Source organism: Pleurodeles waltl, chromosome 4_2, assembly GCF_031143425.1.
Source record: "Pleurodeles waltl isolate 20211129_DDA chromosome 4_2, aPleWal1.hap1.20221129, whole genome shotgun sequence".
NCBI classification, from domain to species: domain Eukaryota; kingdom Metazoa; phylum Chordata; class Amphibia; order Caudata; family Salamandridae; genus Pleurodeles; species Pleurodeles waltl.
The window spans coordinates 771,099,458-771,116,033 of NC_090443.1; the positions used below are offsets into that span (position 1 = coordinate 771,099,458).

General features: G+C 38.8%; 1 protein-coding gene across 6 annotated transcripts in view; it reads left to right on the forward strand.

The window, feature by feature from the left end:
- The window catches only part of SLC44A5 (solute carrier family 44 member 5), a 765,772-nt gene that overhangs the window by 695,411 nt on the left and 53,785 nt on the right, over positions 1-16,576 (forward strand). For all 6 annotated transcript variants that reach the window (XM_069232424.1, XM_069232422.1, XM_069232425.1 and 3 more), the window contains exons 18-19: positions 8,567-8,640; positions 14,611-14,681. In XM_069232424.1, the coding sequence (XP_069088525.1) occupies positions 8,567-8,640; positions 14,611-14,681 (145 nt within the window). The remainder of the gene's footprint in view (positions 1-8,566; positions 8,641-14,610; positions 14,682-16,576) is intronic.

A 16,576-nucleotide genomic window follows, 5' to 3' on the forward strand; every position in this document is an offset into this window, starting at 1 on the left:
TTGATAAATTGGAAGATGTTGAACATGATTGTCTCTAAGTAACTGATCTGTGCACAAAACCGAGACCCGATATCAGAGAAACCTGATTGGAAGAAAATGACCAAATTATCTTTGTTTATGGTTCCTATCTAGGGGATAATACGGGAATACTGAGAGCAGGATATGCTGTATGTACAATTCCTGGTATACTTGAAATATCCTGGCTTCGATGAGTACACTCTGCACAAGTGGTGGAACTGGAGCCCGTACTAGAGCATGCCATGTTTTTGTACAGCTTAGAGTTACCGTCTATACGGACAGCCAGCATGGATTTGGAATAGTGAATGATTTTGGCCAGTTGTGGTCACAGAGAGGTTTCCTGACCTCTTCTGGTTCACCAGCCAGAAATGGTGAGAGAATTCAGGAGTTGTTGCAAGCTATTCAACTGCCTGAGAAGATTGCCGTGGTGAAATGCAGTACACACCTGAAATCACAAGATTTTGTGTCAATGGGAGATGGATATGCGGATCAAGTCGCAAGGTTTTGTGCATTGAACTGTATATCTTTCAAAGACAAATGGGAATTGTTACCTGAGGAAGATGAGATGTCCAAGTTATGCATTACATGTTATAGATACCTTGGAAGAACTGAAAACATTGCAGAATAATGTTGAGAGGGAGGAGAAAAGGTCATGGGTCAAAATGAAATGTGTACCGCATCAGGATGAACTATGGGTTTCAGAAGAAGGTCAGTTGGTATTGCCGAACAGTTTGTTAACACAAATGGCTAGATATTATCATGGTCCATCACATGTTGGCAGGGATGCAATGATTTGTGTGTTCAAACAGAATTGGTTCAATCCAGAGTTCAGACAGGTTGCTGAAGCTGTTTGCCATTGTTGCGTCATTTGTCTACAAATGAATGCCGGAAAAAGGACTGTGGGCAATTTGAGCCACATTGGAAGAGCAGGACGTCCATTCAGCAGAATGCAGATTGATTTTATTGAGATGCCTGGGTGTGGAGGATTGAGCTATGTGTTGGCGATTGTCTGCATCTTTAGTAACTAGAGTGAAGCTTACCCGACATGAAGAAGTGATAGTCTCACAGTAGTGAATTTACTGCTTAGGGAACTGATACCACGTTTCAGGTTTCTGATCTCTTTAGAATCAGATAGAGGAAGTCACTTCAACAATGAAGTAATTAAATTACTGTGTTCAGCCTTGAGCAGTGAGCATAAGTTGCATTGTAGCTACCACCCTGAAGAATCAGGATTTGTGGAACAGATGAATGGTACCTTGAAATCAAGAATGGCGAAAATGTGTGCGTCCAAAAATCTGAAATGGCCGATGCATTACTGATGACAATGAGAAACACACCTGACAGGAAGACAGGACTGTCACCACATGAGATCCTCATGGGCAGAGCAATGAGTTTGCCAGCGGTTCCTGTAAATGCTCTAGTTAACATAACAGATGATATGGTGTTGGACTACTGCAAGGGTCTGGCTGATGTGGTTCGCTCTTTCTCTCATCAGGTGGAAGCCACCACACTGCAACCATCTCAAGATCAAGGACACAACCTGTGATCAGAAAGCATGTGAGGAAAATGTGTTTGGAGCCTCAGTGGAAAGGCCCTTACCAGGTAGTGCTGATCCCTGTGGAGTGCACTGGAGTTCAGAAGTGGATCCATGCAAGCCATACGAGGAAAGTGACATGTCCTTTGGACAATGAAAAGGAGTTAATGAGAGTACCAACATCGACCAGACCAACTCCAGAGCCAGAAAGGGGAGAAAGAGGAACTGAGACGGAATCTGAGCAAATCGAAATCGGTTCAGCCACTCCTGTGGGAGACGAAGGTGAAGACATACAGGAAAGTGAAAGTGAACCAACCTCAATTGAGGCAGCAGGAGAGTCTAGTCAGAGGAGGACTTTCCCAGAAGCAGACAGTCTTGAGAAACAAACAGAGCAAACAACGGACCCCAGAAGGGGAAGGAGTTGAGGCGTATAAAAGCCACTATGGTTTGACTCCTCCTGAAACAGTTGCAGGTCTCCATGAAAAGAAAGTCCTGCAGAGCAAGAAGTTACAAGTTTGACACTTAAAAGAACATTAACGAAAGATCCACTGAAAGGAGATAAGAGGCCGGAGTCACAAGCGAAGAGAAAGGAAGCAATTATAGTGAAAACAATTGAGGAAGAGGTGGACATGACAAGGAGAGAAGATTTCTAATGTTTTCTATTGCTTATTGAGTGAGTATGTTGAGACAATGAATGCAAGAAATTGTTATGTTTTCACGCAGATTCCTTCAACAGTCACGGAAGGAGTTACCTATCATAGTTTGCCCCTCAGTTATGGGATGAGTTGTAGTCTGTTACTAGCAAGATTCTATAATCAGAAGTACATCCAGTACTTCTATTCCAACTATGATGTTGTGTTTTCGTTCGTCCCTATAATTAAGTACCTGAGTAGAGTAGCTAAAGAGAACACTATAGAATTAGTGAGAGGATTCTTTGAGTCTACGTTAACCTTTGGCACTGCACATGTGCATAGAAACAATTTGACATGCTTACTTACACCAATAGAAAAGAGATTTTTAGATCAGACAGATGATAGAAGGAAGGCATTGAAGCAAGATTAGAAAAGGGCTTAGAGAAAAGAACATTTAGAAATGACTACGCATTTAGTGAAATAAAAACTCAAGGAAGGTTAGCTTTAGATGCGCAACACGTAGAAAAGCTGTGTATATATAGGTCTAAATCTAGAACTGATACATTGTTTGTGGGAACGAGTGAATGTAGACTTGTATTTATGTTTCAGAGTAAATGTTGAATGGACAGGATCCAGCAGTTCCTGTAGTTTATTACATCTGTGGGATGAATGCCTATTACCATCTTCCAAGAGGATGGTATGGCACATGTTACTTAGGGATAGTTTTCCCAAAGATATTTCAACTTGAGGACTCGAAAAGATTACCGAAAATGACTGAGTTACATCACGTTAAACAAAAGAGAGAATCTTCTTCTAGTATAGTGGGTATATATGGAGTGATAATTCCTTCGGTGGGAGTTCTCTAAAGATTCAAAAGTTGTCTGCTATTGTGGATAACATGCTGACAAATTTTTCAAGAGCCATGATCCTAATGGACACTGAAATGGCTGCAGTAATATCTATGACTCTTCAGAACCACCTTGTGTTACACATTCTCTTAGCAAAGGATGGCGGAGTTTGCAAAATGTTGAATTCAAAACATTGTTGTTCATATATTCCTGATAATAGCAAAGAAATTAGCAGCTTACTTACTAATCTGACTAATGACAATGCTGATCTGAAAGAGCTGAAAGAAACAGGTGTTTTGGAAAAAGTTGGCAAAGGATTTGTTTCAGTGGGAAATTGGCTCACCAACCTTGGTAAAGGGATAATATTGAAAATAATGCAGGGGATATTGATTATTGTGATTTGTATAATTGGAGCATCGGTAATATGTAAATTGTATCATGTGATTAAATCAAAGAAAATGAAAAATGATCAGAGGAGGGAAGAAATGTAAATGGAAAAATAGTTTAGGGAAAAATCGAAGAGGGAATGAAAAATTAAAAGAGATAGGGTCGACAAATTGTAGCTGAAGCAAAAATTTGTGTGGGGAAGATATAAGTGTGATGACATATTTAGTCATTAGAGGAGGGATTGTTAATGCTGAAATTTTACTAATAAATATTCATGTATTTTGAATGTTGAATCTACATAAAAAATGACTTAATATAGATAAATAATAGTCAAGCTTGAAAATGTGCCTACTTGAGTGACCGTCAACAATCACGAAGTGTCCTTATTAACTGCTTATTAACGTAAAATGTTGTGCTCATGTTTAGATTAATGTAGTTGTATGTTATATTAATGATCATGTATTATGTATTTGCTGTATTAGTCATAGGCCTTAAATTAGCGAGGTCTCGGTCGTAGTTACACGGCCTCATATCAAGTTGCATTGCTTAAATGAGTCACAAAATTGTTGCTTAGAGAATTAGATTTGTAATTTTCCACTGCGTTGACCAGATGCTAGTGGCTACATTTCTTTCCCATGAGAACTCCTCGCTAGAATATGTTGTACTGGCCATTGAGACTTTGTAGAACTTAGTGTGAGTAAAGGCGATGTTCCCAGAACTAACAGTGGATGCACTGACTGGAGTATAAGCTGATACAAAATGATTACCTGACAAGGCTAACGACGAGAACAGGAGAAGAGGAGCCAATCATCAGCATGCAAAAGACAGTTTAGTTATATCTTAGATCTGAGGTTCTACTTTCATTGGACTAAATGTAAACGTACGATTCTTTGACCAATAGCAATGTGGAAAGAAGTTTTAGGGAACCTAACTTAGCCAGACTGTACCGAGAGGAGACACGCACATTTTTCCTAACCGTCCCAAAGGGCCCACTCACTTTTTCTAACTTTGTTGCCGAAAAGTAGCATTCTGAATTATGTCCGTTCCTAAGACTTTTCTATCTTGAACTTTATTGCTGAGTCCTGATGTCTTGCTGACCGAACAGATTTCCAGTTGATGAAGACTGTCGCAGCTTGCTGAACTATACTGAGGAATGGTATAAGACCATGTAATTGATCTCGATGTCATTTAGTTTTGCCTTTAGGCCCCAAACGCTACTTTGGATAGAGCCATAGTTAGATGTTTTTCTAAATTTGAGTTGAGTAAATTGTATTGCATGATGCCCAAACAAGTTAGGAGACTCACTGAAGATGCTTGCTAAATATTAAGAACAGTTGATGTATTTTCTTTGCTGAATCTAAATGTATGCTATTTCTATTGCGCAGTTATTCTTGCTATTGATTTGTATTGGTAACTCTGGAATGTATAGCGATCCATGCATTGAACACATTGAGATTGTTTAGAAGATTCAGTCAGCCAGTATTGTTTCTGTATATGTATAATTTGTTTTTTAGACTAAGTTACGTGATATTAGCATTGTTAATATAGGGAAATAAACATTCTAAGTTTTACATAAAGGCGTGGTTATTCATGACCAAGGGGTCATAGTGCATGGAAATTGCTGACTCCCAAGATTATTGATCCTATTGATTGATATTGTTATTGATTGGCATTGCTCTCGAGTCTTATGGTGAGAACTACTCTAAGCACAGTTAAAAGGTCCATCGAACCTCTGACACGTCCTCTTATAAATTAATGAGAAGAAACCAAATAAGGTCCGACGTGCTAACACCACTCATATAATGAATTCCAGCTTCACCAGGGCAGTGACACTTCTGGATTGGTTAACATCAACAGTACATCATCTGCAGATAAACAAACTTTGTGGTGTGTCCCCCCAATAGGATTCCCCGGATCTCTGGATGTTGTCTCGTGGTGTTTGCCAGCGGTTCAACTGATATGGCAAATAAGAGTGGCATAAGGGGCATTGCAGACATGTCCATGTCCTAAGCATCATTCCTTCTTATGTGTTGTTGTTAAGCAGTATCTTTGCTCTAGAATGAGCATAAATGGCAGAGATCGAGCTGCTAAATGTCTTCAAATCTCATTCTCCTGAACACTAGTTTGAGGAAGCTCCAATTGATGCAATCCAATATCTTTTTGGAATCCAAAGAGACCATAATCACAAGAAGTGTTTTCTTTGATACCTTCCCTTCTGTTTTCTGTGGATAGCTTTCGAGATATTATAGCATGTCTGGCATCCCATTATGAATCCAGAATAATCTGCTTCAGATGTTCCAGGCTGATTTTTATGTAAAAAGCAAGCCAATGCTTTGATGAAAAGTTTAGCAATTTTGTTGTAAAATGTCAATCAAGAATAGCATCTGGGACCAAATTAGATTACATTGTAACACATTGTGATCTGACAATTCATTTTGACTAATTCCATTGTTAAATTCAGTTTGGCTGAGATGGCTCTGTTGTTAAGGAAATGTTAATTGGCTTGGATTATTTCTTTATTATGAATTTTTGAAACATGTTAATTTGTTGTCTCATTCTTATAAAGGATATTAGTAAATTAGCAATTCAGGAAAACAGTTTATAATTAAAAATGAAATAGGCAATACATAAATAGAGAAATACTAAGAAAACCTACCATCTGCAAATCAAATATGAAATAATCTGTTCATTTGTATACACAGATACAGGAAGAAGAAATATATTTGAATTTAACACTTTGAAATGCAGTGATAGCTTTTCAACAGTTAAGAAATTAGGCATCTTTTTCACACAGTAAAAGTCACTCAGGAAGGTGAAATTTAAGGTGCTAATTTGTTAGTAGAAATCAATATGAAGCACTGCTTTTAAAAATTCGGATTAATCTTATACATTTATAAGTAGCAAGAGAGGCAAAGCAAATCCTTGTCTATCCAAAGACTGAGAAATCTTGGGCACAAGGAGACATTCATAGGATTTGTTGAGTTATCTTTTTGTGGAATGAATTGTGTAAATTTATCCCAACCAGAGATTTCTTAAAAAGATAACCACATATATTTGGTAAGTAAGAATTGATTCAGTACAATTTATGGTATGCCACTACTATTGAGTAAGATATGTGGGACACAGTTGTGATATGAGCTGTGGTGATATTCCTCTGTGCACAAACTGAAAGACTTAATAAAGGGAAATTGGTTTTATTAAGAGTATCCTCAGCTCACCTTTGTTAGCTTTCCTCAACCGTACGGATGGCATCAGAGGCACCAAATAGTCAAATGTCAGAATGCAGTAAGGGCCACACCATCCTCAAGTATAAATATAAAAATCAAATGAAAACAACTCAAAGCAGTGAAGAGATATTGATAAGGGGTCAAAGTATTATGAGGCAAAAGCAAAAACCCGTAAGGCAAGAAATGGTAAGGCTATTTCAGGACATTTAGCATAAGAAAATAAGGTTTCTCTCCAGTCTAGGATATGCATGTACCCTTTATCAGTCCACCTTGACTGGAAAGGGAAAAAATATTTAATCTCTCATAACTCAAAGGCTAAATATATCATTACATTTCATATTTGTATCTGTGCATTTCAAGCAGATGCATACATCTTCTATCTAGTACACTTATATCTGGCACCATATTTAGGAAAATCATCAAGAAACACATTATTCATTTAGGAGAATTGATGGTGCAAACAAAAGGCTATCAGTATAGGACTAATTAGTAACAGGAATAACATGTTTGGTAACCCAGTCTTTTCCTGTGAAGAGGCCAGTAGCACAGTGGTATACCTTGGCTTTGGTCTTGATTGCTAGATCAGTAGACCCAGTGAGACTTAAATAAACTAACAATAGACCTTGGGATGACTTTATTGGCAGAATTTGGTCAATGTATAACTGCTGTTCAGGAAGAGAAGCTAAATACACACTCACAAATTCCTCTCCGATTAGAAGCGGGAGGACTCGTTGACCTGTTCCTTTTAGGAACAGAGAGGGCCCACTCCTATCATGTAGCCTTTTACCCACAACACACACATAAACCTCGAGTTCTACTCCTCTTTTGTTAGTATTTTGAAAGTGAACAGATTTCCCAAAGGGAAACTCAGCAGAGAGGGGTGTGTCGCGGTTGCGGGGCACTAAGTTACACAATCTGATTCAGATACACTGGAATCTCTGACAGATAAGGGCTAGCAAGGCCTCTTTCCGGAGAAGGTTTCATACTTTGCCTAATCTCTGCTTCCCACAATATGGAATGCCCTGAGAAGGGTGTGCTACTTCTGAAGTGCTTTTATATAATGAGATGTGCTAAACCCTTTTATTCTCGGGCATTGAGTACTCTAACCTACTAGGGGATTCCTTCATCACAAAATGTGCTAGTAGACATTCTTATTAATTTCCTTGTACAATTGCTTTTTGCATTTTAGATCAGCTGAGCTTGTAGAACCGGAGTTTATTTTGGCACAACAATGCATGGTGTTTCTTTTTCTTACCCTTGTGCTCACAGATGTGAGGAGTGCTTTTTTCTTTTAATCTCTTTATGATGTATTGCATTTAATTACTACTTTAGGTCATAACACCCACCCCATCAGATTTCTGACCCTAGATGTATCTAGTGTACTGAAAGTATTCACATTTATTTTAATTTCTAATTGAAAATAACTTGTCTAAATTATCATTGAAGGAACATTATCTAGATGTAAAACGGAATTCTCAGTTTCAGTTTTTTGTTTGCTTAAAAATTATCTTCATACTGAGCTTAAAAAAGAATAGTCATTGAACGAGGATTGAGACATTCACTCACTTTTACAAAAATAAATTCAGCTAACAATCCCAATATCTATAAATCTAAAAATAAGTTCAATACGCAGTTAAATGAAGCATACTTGCAGATAGAGGGATATGTCTGGTGGTAGAGGGTGTGAGATCTGGTTAGTTTCCTACATTTAAGCATTACCCTTATTTCTGTTATTCCGTTTTATCATTTCATGGAGAGACTTACATGCCACCCAGTTCCCAAGCTGCCAGCTTAGAAGAAATCGGATGCTGGTTAGATGCTATTTTGTTGGCAGCCACGATTGTCTTAATTATGCTAGTTTTTATGTTCTGCATTGGATCGGTCTATTGAGAGTTTATTAGCTAATCTTTTTGTTTCCAGATTGCTATATACGGAAAGAATTTCTGCACCTCAGCAAAAGATGCATTCTTTTTACTCATGAGGAATGTTGTTAGGTAAGGAAGCAATTTTTTATATTTGATGCTGTTTTGGTTATTATGAAGTATGCATGTAACAATTCTTTGACCACAGACTTATTACAAATACTTTACACTGAAATGCTGTCGAAAAAACCGAGATTTAAAAATGACGTGGGTAGTGAATGATTTCATGAAGTAGCAATGCACAATATTGTATTAATGAAAAATGAAATACAGGATTTTACTGAACATTACGAATCACATAATACTTACAGAAATGCAATGACCCAATTAAACATCATGCAAGGGGTGAAGAGATGGAGACAGTTCTTTCGGTACATGCCATTAACCCAATTCATTCTCCTCAGTAGGCAGCAAAATGAGGTCTTAGGCATGTTGAGCTCTTCTATTGAGTAGCAACAGTGACGAGGTTTGAAGTAAAAATATGGAATTTTCATTGAAGACTACAAAGAAGACGATTCCAAAATGTAAAATAACAAACATTCAAAAATGTCAACCGTTTAAAAATGTGTAAAACATAGTCAATCTCATTACCCACATTTTGTAGAACTGGGTTAAAACACTTTTAACTCAATCTCATGCATAGTTGGATGCAGTGCTCCATAGTGAAAGGTACAGGTTGGCATTTATATAGATCGATATTTGTATGCTCTTTATTTGTGCAGTCTATATTTTTAAAGCTTTACTTTTGAACACTTAGGGCCCGATTATGAGTTTGGTGGACGGGAACACCTGCACACCAAACTCCCGACGGGGTGGTTGCCACTGTGCTGGCTACTTCCCCGCAGGCCCTATTAAGACGTTCACGCTGGGCTGACCAGTGGTTCAGCCCAGCGGGAAAGTGGCAGAAGCATGTCACTGGCTCGTAATCAGACAGTGCGCATTACGAGGGTGCTGGGGATGGGGAACCCAGCACTGCCCATGCCAACTGGCGACAATGCTGCTGCCACTTTCCCGCTGGGCTGACGCGTGAAAACCTTCCACTGCATTGTTTGTTTTGGCTTCTTGTGCAAGCTGCTGTCATAGACATTCCAAAACGATATTTGTAATTTGCATTGGTGTCTGTGATCAGAGCAATGCAGTCTGTCAATCCAAGTGTCTTTGAAATAATCAATTAGGGGGCTTAGTTTGTCTTGTTTTTCTTGCCAGAGAGGGTTTTCTATTAATAAATTGTAGTGGTTAGCTACCTCTGTGACATAGGCTAGTGCTATCTCTTTTTTTCCAAAGGAAAAATTGGCTGTTTGTAGAATATTCTACACTTTGTGCAGATTGTTAGAGATGTCTCCATATGCTTTGATCGAAATGATAGCAGCAGTCTTGTTTGTCTGTGTGAGGGTACATTTTTAAAATGGTTTAAATCATGGCTTGCCCAAGGTCTATGATATTTTAGTGGGTAGTTGTTTGTTTAATATTTAATGTGGTTTAAAAGCTTAAAGTTTAAAAGCTCATCATAAATGCTGCTGCTTTGGTTATTTAGTAGTAATACATATATAAAAGGGATATTTGTGGTTTGACATTCACCATTTATGGCATATATCTGAGTGAATGGTTTGGGACACATTTTAAATATCCCATCGATCACCCAGGGCTAACAGTGGGTAAGCTTTCATGAGTTTGCTGTAGAGATTATTAGCATTCATTTTTCATTATTTCAGTTGTCATATAAATGGAAAGGCTCCTCTTTATGTGTCATTGTTAAATGTGCAGACATTTCTATGTCTTGGTATCTTGTAGGGGCAAAGTAGTATAATTGGTGGCTTTTTTAGTTTGTGAAATTAATTTTTTTAAAGTGAGTATAGGTTGTATTTAGCCTTTGATATGTTCAGGGACTTTAGGCAGTATATCTTTGAGGGTTTTAAATGTGGGGTCCTGGGACCTAGTGCTTGCCTCTTATATCCTGCAATACTGTAATGATGTCCTCTTGGACCCACATCCACTCCCTTACTTCTATTTCTGTCACATCTGGGGGGGGATTGTGTTCTCTTACATTAATTACACCATCATATTTTGTAGTGGCCCTCCTATACCATGTACTATAATAATATTTGATACATTTCCAATTTACATTTTCTGTTGATGCACTTTCTTGGTTGACTGGCAGGAATATTGTAATACGTTCCCACCAGGCTGACCGGTGGGAGCAGTGTTAGGATATTGGCCTAAGGCCAATATCCTAACACTCCAGCACCTTCAGAAGGTGTACTGTCTGCAAAGCAGACACTGCACATTCTGACACTACTGGGCAGGGAGGCCCCTGCACTGCCCACATCATGGTTGTGAGCAATGCGGGGGCCTGCCCACAACATGGTCATGGGCAATGTAGGGGGCCCCCAGTGGCCCACAGCACCTCCTTTCCGCCAGCCTTTTAATGACAGGCTTCCCGCCATGAAAAGGCTGGCTTAAAGAGGGGTTGTAAGGGTTGTAATCAGCCAGGCGGTGCTGAGTTCAGTGCTGCCATGACTGGTTGCAAGCCCAACCACTGTCATGCCGTTAGGAACCATGGACCCAGCAGGGACGGCAGTCTGACCACCAGTCATAATTTGGTGGTCCAACCATCAAAGCCGCTGTGGTCCAACCGCCACCGCAAGTTTAGCAGTCTCATGACTGCCAAACCCGTAATGAGGTCCATAGTAACTGCTTTCCTTTTTGTGATGTTCTGTATTTGGCTCTCTCTGTCATTGTATCTGAAAGTAGCCTAATAGTATTAATATTTGCAATATTCTAAGGTTTGTACATTTGTTATTTACATGTAAAATTATACAACTACTTCTATTTTGCTCACTTACATGGTTTTTCATTTTAGATGTTTCACATTGATTTGCAGCTTTTCTATTGGGAGTGTTCTAATGTAGAGAATGTGCTTTCTTTTATGTTGGATTAAAAAGTATCAGTTTCATTATAAATATTAATTGATAGGTAGTTTGTGTCGGTTGAGGTATGGTTTTATCAAAATTTTGTTATTTTTTTGCTAGTTGTTTTTTTATTGCAGGCTTCCAATTTGGAGTGTTTTCTTTTAGGAAGTACATGTTAAGAAACATGTTTTAAGGTTATTTACAAGTAAGTTTTAGTTTACATATAAGTTGTATATACATGGCTACATAGTTGAAGAGATTTATATATTTCTTTGTTCATGATCTGTTTGAGAATTGGTCAGTTCCTCATCCTGCAGCATTTGCCATTTTTGAAATATTTTGTGGTTTATATCAGTGTGCCTTTTATATTGTTGATTTAATTGTTTGTCTGATTTTATTGGCTTAAGTTGTTAACACTTCGACTTTATTGGTTGGTTTAGTTTTAGTTTGATTTTTTTTTTATCAGCTATGTCCTGCTATAGCCAACACTACTTTAGGTTGTATTTATAATGTATGATATATAGGGCTCTGTTACGAGGAGTCTGGTGGTCCAAGGACCGCCAGACTAGTGGTGAAGGTTGGACCACTGCAGTCCATGCTGTCCAACCGCCACATTACAACCCTGGTAGTCAGACTGCCAGGAGACCAACGTCACCACCAGGAATGTGGTATCTGACGGGTCGACAGTGGTCTGAGTTGTGCTGAGCCACGCGCCTCTGTGCTGATTAAAACTCAGCTTTCTACCACCCTTTACAGGGCGGGAACCTACCAAACAAAGGTTGGCGGAAAGCCAGTGTTGGGAGCCCCTGCACTGCACCATCGGAAAGCACACTGTCTGCTTTCCAGACATTGTGCATCCTGAGGGTGCTGTAGTGCTACGGATATGGCCTTGGCTTAAGGGAGCCAAGGCCAGTGCCGTAGCACTGTTCCCACTGGGTTGACTGGCAGGCATTAGCGGTCCCGTGTTGGGACTGCCACTGTTGCAATGAGCCCCATAGTTTGATAAGTTTGAATAGAATTATTATTTAGACAACAACCTAAATATTGTTATATACACACACACCCATATATATACATGTTATTTATATTAGTAAATATGAATATATTAAATGTATACTAAATATTAATATATATACATATATATATATATGTTTGTAGTTAATGGTGATGTTATATATTTAGATTTGATTTAAACTTGTATATTGAATGATTAAGGTTTATTTTAAATAATTGTTTTATTGTAAACCGTGTTTTTTATATTCATTAATCATGCAAATATTTTGGCAATATTATTGTAGTTTATATTGGTTGAATCAATATTTTGACATAGTATATGTTTATTTAAAGGTGACTATTTTTTCAGATACTTGTGTTTTTGATATAAATAAAAAATAATATTTTTAACAATGATATTTGTGTTCGCAATATCTGTGGTTTTACTAGGTGAGTATAGAAAGTCGATATTTTTGTTAATTATATTTATTTTCCAATATTTTGTTGTTTAGATATTGTATGCATCAATATTATGTCAGTGATTCCATAGACAATGTGAATGGCTGGGAATTTGGGTCGCCAGTTTAGACAGGCAGAAATATATTTTTATAGGCCCCACATTTATTCCACTATTCAATGCTTAATAGGTTGACATGATTTCCCCACTAGCTAGGGATAGGAGGGAGAGAATTGCCAGGAAAAGATAGTGTTTAAAGTCCTGCCTTTTGGTGATATCAATGTACTTTGCCAGTTTTGATGCAAAGTGTGTGTACCACTTCTCCCCTCTTTAGATCGATTTATTTATTTTGACTGTCTTTTGAGTGCTAAATGTTACTTTATAACTACTTCAGAGCATTTTTACATGAGCGGTGAAAAGATCAAAAAGAAAAGGGACAACTAATTAGTAGGGTCTACGGCTCTTATGTATCAAAGCATTTCCGCATTGACGTTCATACTTCATACTCTACTTGGGTACTTGGTATTGAATGTGGATTTTTGCCCCTATAGAGTGAGTTGCTATCAGTTCAAGAAACCTTGAAAAAAGCCGATTTTATCAAAATGTAATCATGATGGTGTTATATACATGATAAAATAACGGTAGACTTAAGCATCTGCTGTGAGGTTGGGTGGAAGTTTGCAGCAACAGGCCAAACACTTGCAGACTGCTTTATAAGGTTGGGAAAATGTCTTAAATAGTCATACGTAGGTAATATTACAATAATTTACTAGGATCATAGATGCCGATGGAATACAGGTGATTTTTATAGTGGTGTGAAAGAGAAGGACTGGGGTTGAATGCCTGTTCAATGGTTTTCACATCTTTTTCAACCTTGCAAAATTCAGTGGTGGAAGTCTCCCCTTCTGTAATACAATTCTGAAAATATGCCTTATTAGTCTTCACACTTTTCTGTTTGTAAAAATGGAGAAATATATTCTTTATGGCATTACAGTTACCACCATTTGCACTCAAAAGCTGTGCTAGAATATTTTGTAAAATGGAGCTCATGAATGACTCAGCTGCTTCCTATTCTGCATGATGATTTGACTGTGAGGCTTTGTGGTAAAGCAGCCTCATCAATGTGCCTATAGTTGAGATTCATATGGAGGAAGTAACGCATTCATTTAAGGCATCTTATGGTGAATGTCAATCGTTCTCTTGTGCAGACATTTGTGGCTTAATCTTATATAGGTTTCCATTATGCAGATGTGCCTTGTGGATTACGAACAGTGCTGTCTTAATGCTGTTGTAATGTGCTTACCATGTAGGTATTAGATAGCTACTAATATTGTATCAGTGATTTTTGTTTCATAGTTTAGGTCCACAGTAATTATATTCATTGATCATGTTGCAGTATACCACAATATAAAATACTGCAAATAAATAAATAAATATGTGGACATGACTGTAACAATTCTGTAGGTAAAACACCAAGACACACCTGTTAGTCCGTAAAAAAACACATTTTACATTCTTTCTTGTTATGAAGACTTTCCTTACACGTTATGATTTTGAAAGAAACACAGCACTGAGAAGACAGTTGGTTAAGTATGAAATAAGATTTAACTGCATGTAGAGTTGAAATTGTATTTTCATTTTAAAATAAAGCATTACTTACAATTGTTTTGCTCTTTTTCACAGAGTGGCAATATTAGACCAGGTCACAGACTTTTTATTATTCCTTGGCAAAATTCTTGTTGCTGGTGGAGTGGGTAGGTATTTCACATTTTACGTTCATTAAATGTAACCACCCCAAGCTACCTTTTTTGTAATTATTATAATTGTAATACTGTAGTTAGATTTTATGGTCAGTCATCATCAGCACTTCTTTAGACTAAACCGATTTGAGCATTTTGCTGCAACATCTTTTTTGTGTTGTGGGTACGAAGGCGAATGTTAATCATAAACAGCACACCTACAGCATACTTTGGCAGATGTGGAAATTCACTTTGCGAGTTTTCACGTTTATGAAAAGTACATGTTCCCTCATTTGAGTGATCCAGGAAACCCTTTCTGAGACTGCAGGGACATGCATCTTTTTGTATGGTACCTAAGTTACTCGCTATAATGGCAGATAGAACTCAGGTGCTCATTCTGAGTTTGGCGGGCAGCGCCACCTGCCAAATTCAAACTGCTACATGACTGCTGGTGCCAGAAAGACACTGCCGGCTGTATTCCGACTTCGCCGCCCGCCGGCGCTGTGGTGAAGAAGGCCTTAACATTGATGCCGGCTTGGAATCAAGCCGGCACCAGTGTGGCGGTGCAGCGGATGCAGCAGTACCCATCGTGCATTTTACAGTGAAATGTACGATGGGGCTGTGCATGGGGGCCCCTTCACTGCCAATGCTAAGTGCGTGGGAAGTGAAGGGGCCCCCAGTGGGCCCCCGACACCCCCAATCTGCCAGCTTCTCCACAGTGGTGTGAACCGCCATGGAAAGGCTGGTGGAATGGAACTCGTAGGATTACAACTACCGGGACCGCCAGGTTGGAGGCCGTCTCCAGCACGGAGGTGTCGCGGTATTCGCACAGCGTTTCGGCTGCAGACGGAATGTGGCGGATCAGCCTTCCACTACCGCGGCGGTCCGATGGCCACCCCGAGTCTGGCGGTCTCAAGACCACGGACTCGGAATGAGCACCTGTGTCTTGGAGCCCACAACACCTAAATGCATATTGTATAGAACTGAGACATGCTAAACAAGGGACTGACATGTCTGTAACGAAATTAAAAAGTGCTACTATTTGCATAGCTGGGACAGGTTATCTATTTATGTCAAAGTCTGCATTAAGTGTAAGAATATATTTCACTAACATGGCATAGGTAGCAAGAAGAAGGCTAACCTTTCTGGCATTTTATTATAAAACAAAGTTTATTCACAAATAACTTTAGATCTTTGGTAAATATGTCCCAAAGATGATACTTTTCTAAGCCTGTACAGCCTATGCCCTGGATCTGCAAGATTCCCACCCGCAACTGTGGCTGTTATTCACTGTCCTCAGTGCAGCTACGAAGCCTGAATGACACCCAATGGGAAGTCATTAGGGAATACAGGGCATTTGGGGCAGCATCCTTGGTGAAGGATTCGTGAGAGGCTGACAAAAGGAGTTTAATTATAGGCACGTCTCTCAACAGGTATTTGAGAAAAGTGAGGATATGTTCTCTGATGATAGCATGTTATAAAAACAGGGCTAAAGCATGGATCTGCCTTTGATGCTGGCTTTCTTACAACTAGGGTGGAAGGTATCAATCCAGAAAGTGTCTTGGACCCAGAAACAATCTTGGTAGGTGTTTCATTGAGAGAGAAATGGAGGTTCCTCTTTTTAATAGTTCAGTCCATGGGTGGTCTACAGGAACTCAGACAGCTAAACTGGTCTTCTATTTGAATTCTGACAACCTTTAAATACAAATTTAGGAAGTCTTCCTCAAACAGAAAGAGGGGTAGCCTTCCAATGTCCACACAGAAATGCAGGACATAAGAAGGCATCTTTGATGAATGACATTGAGACCAGTTGGTACATGACTTTGGCAGAACACTGGCTGAAGAAAGTGAATGAGCCTTTCTCCCATTTCTTTCTATGCCCTCATAAAGGCCCATATTTATACTTTTTG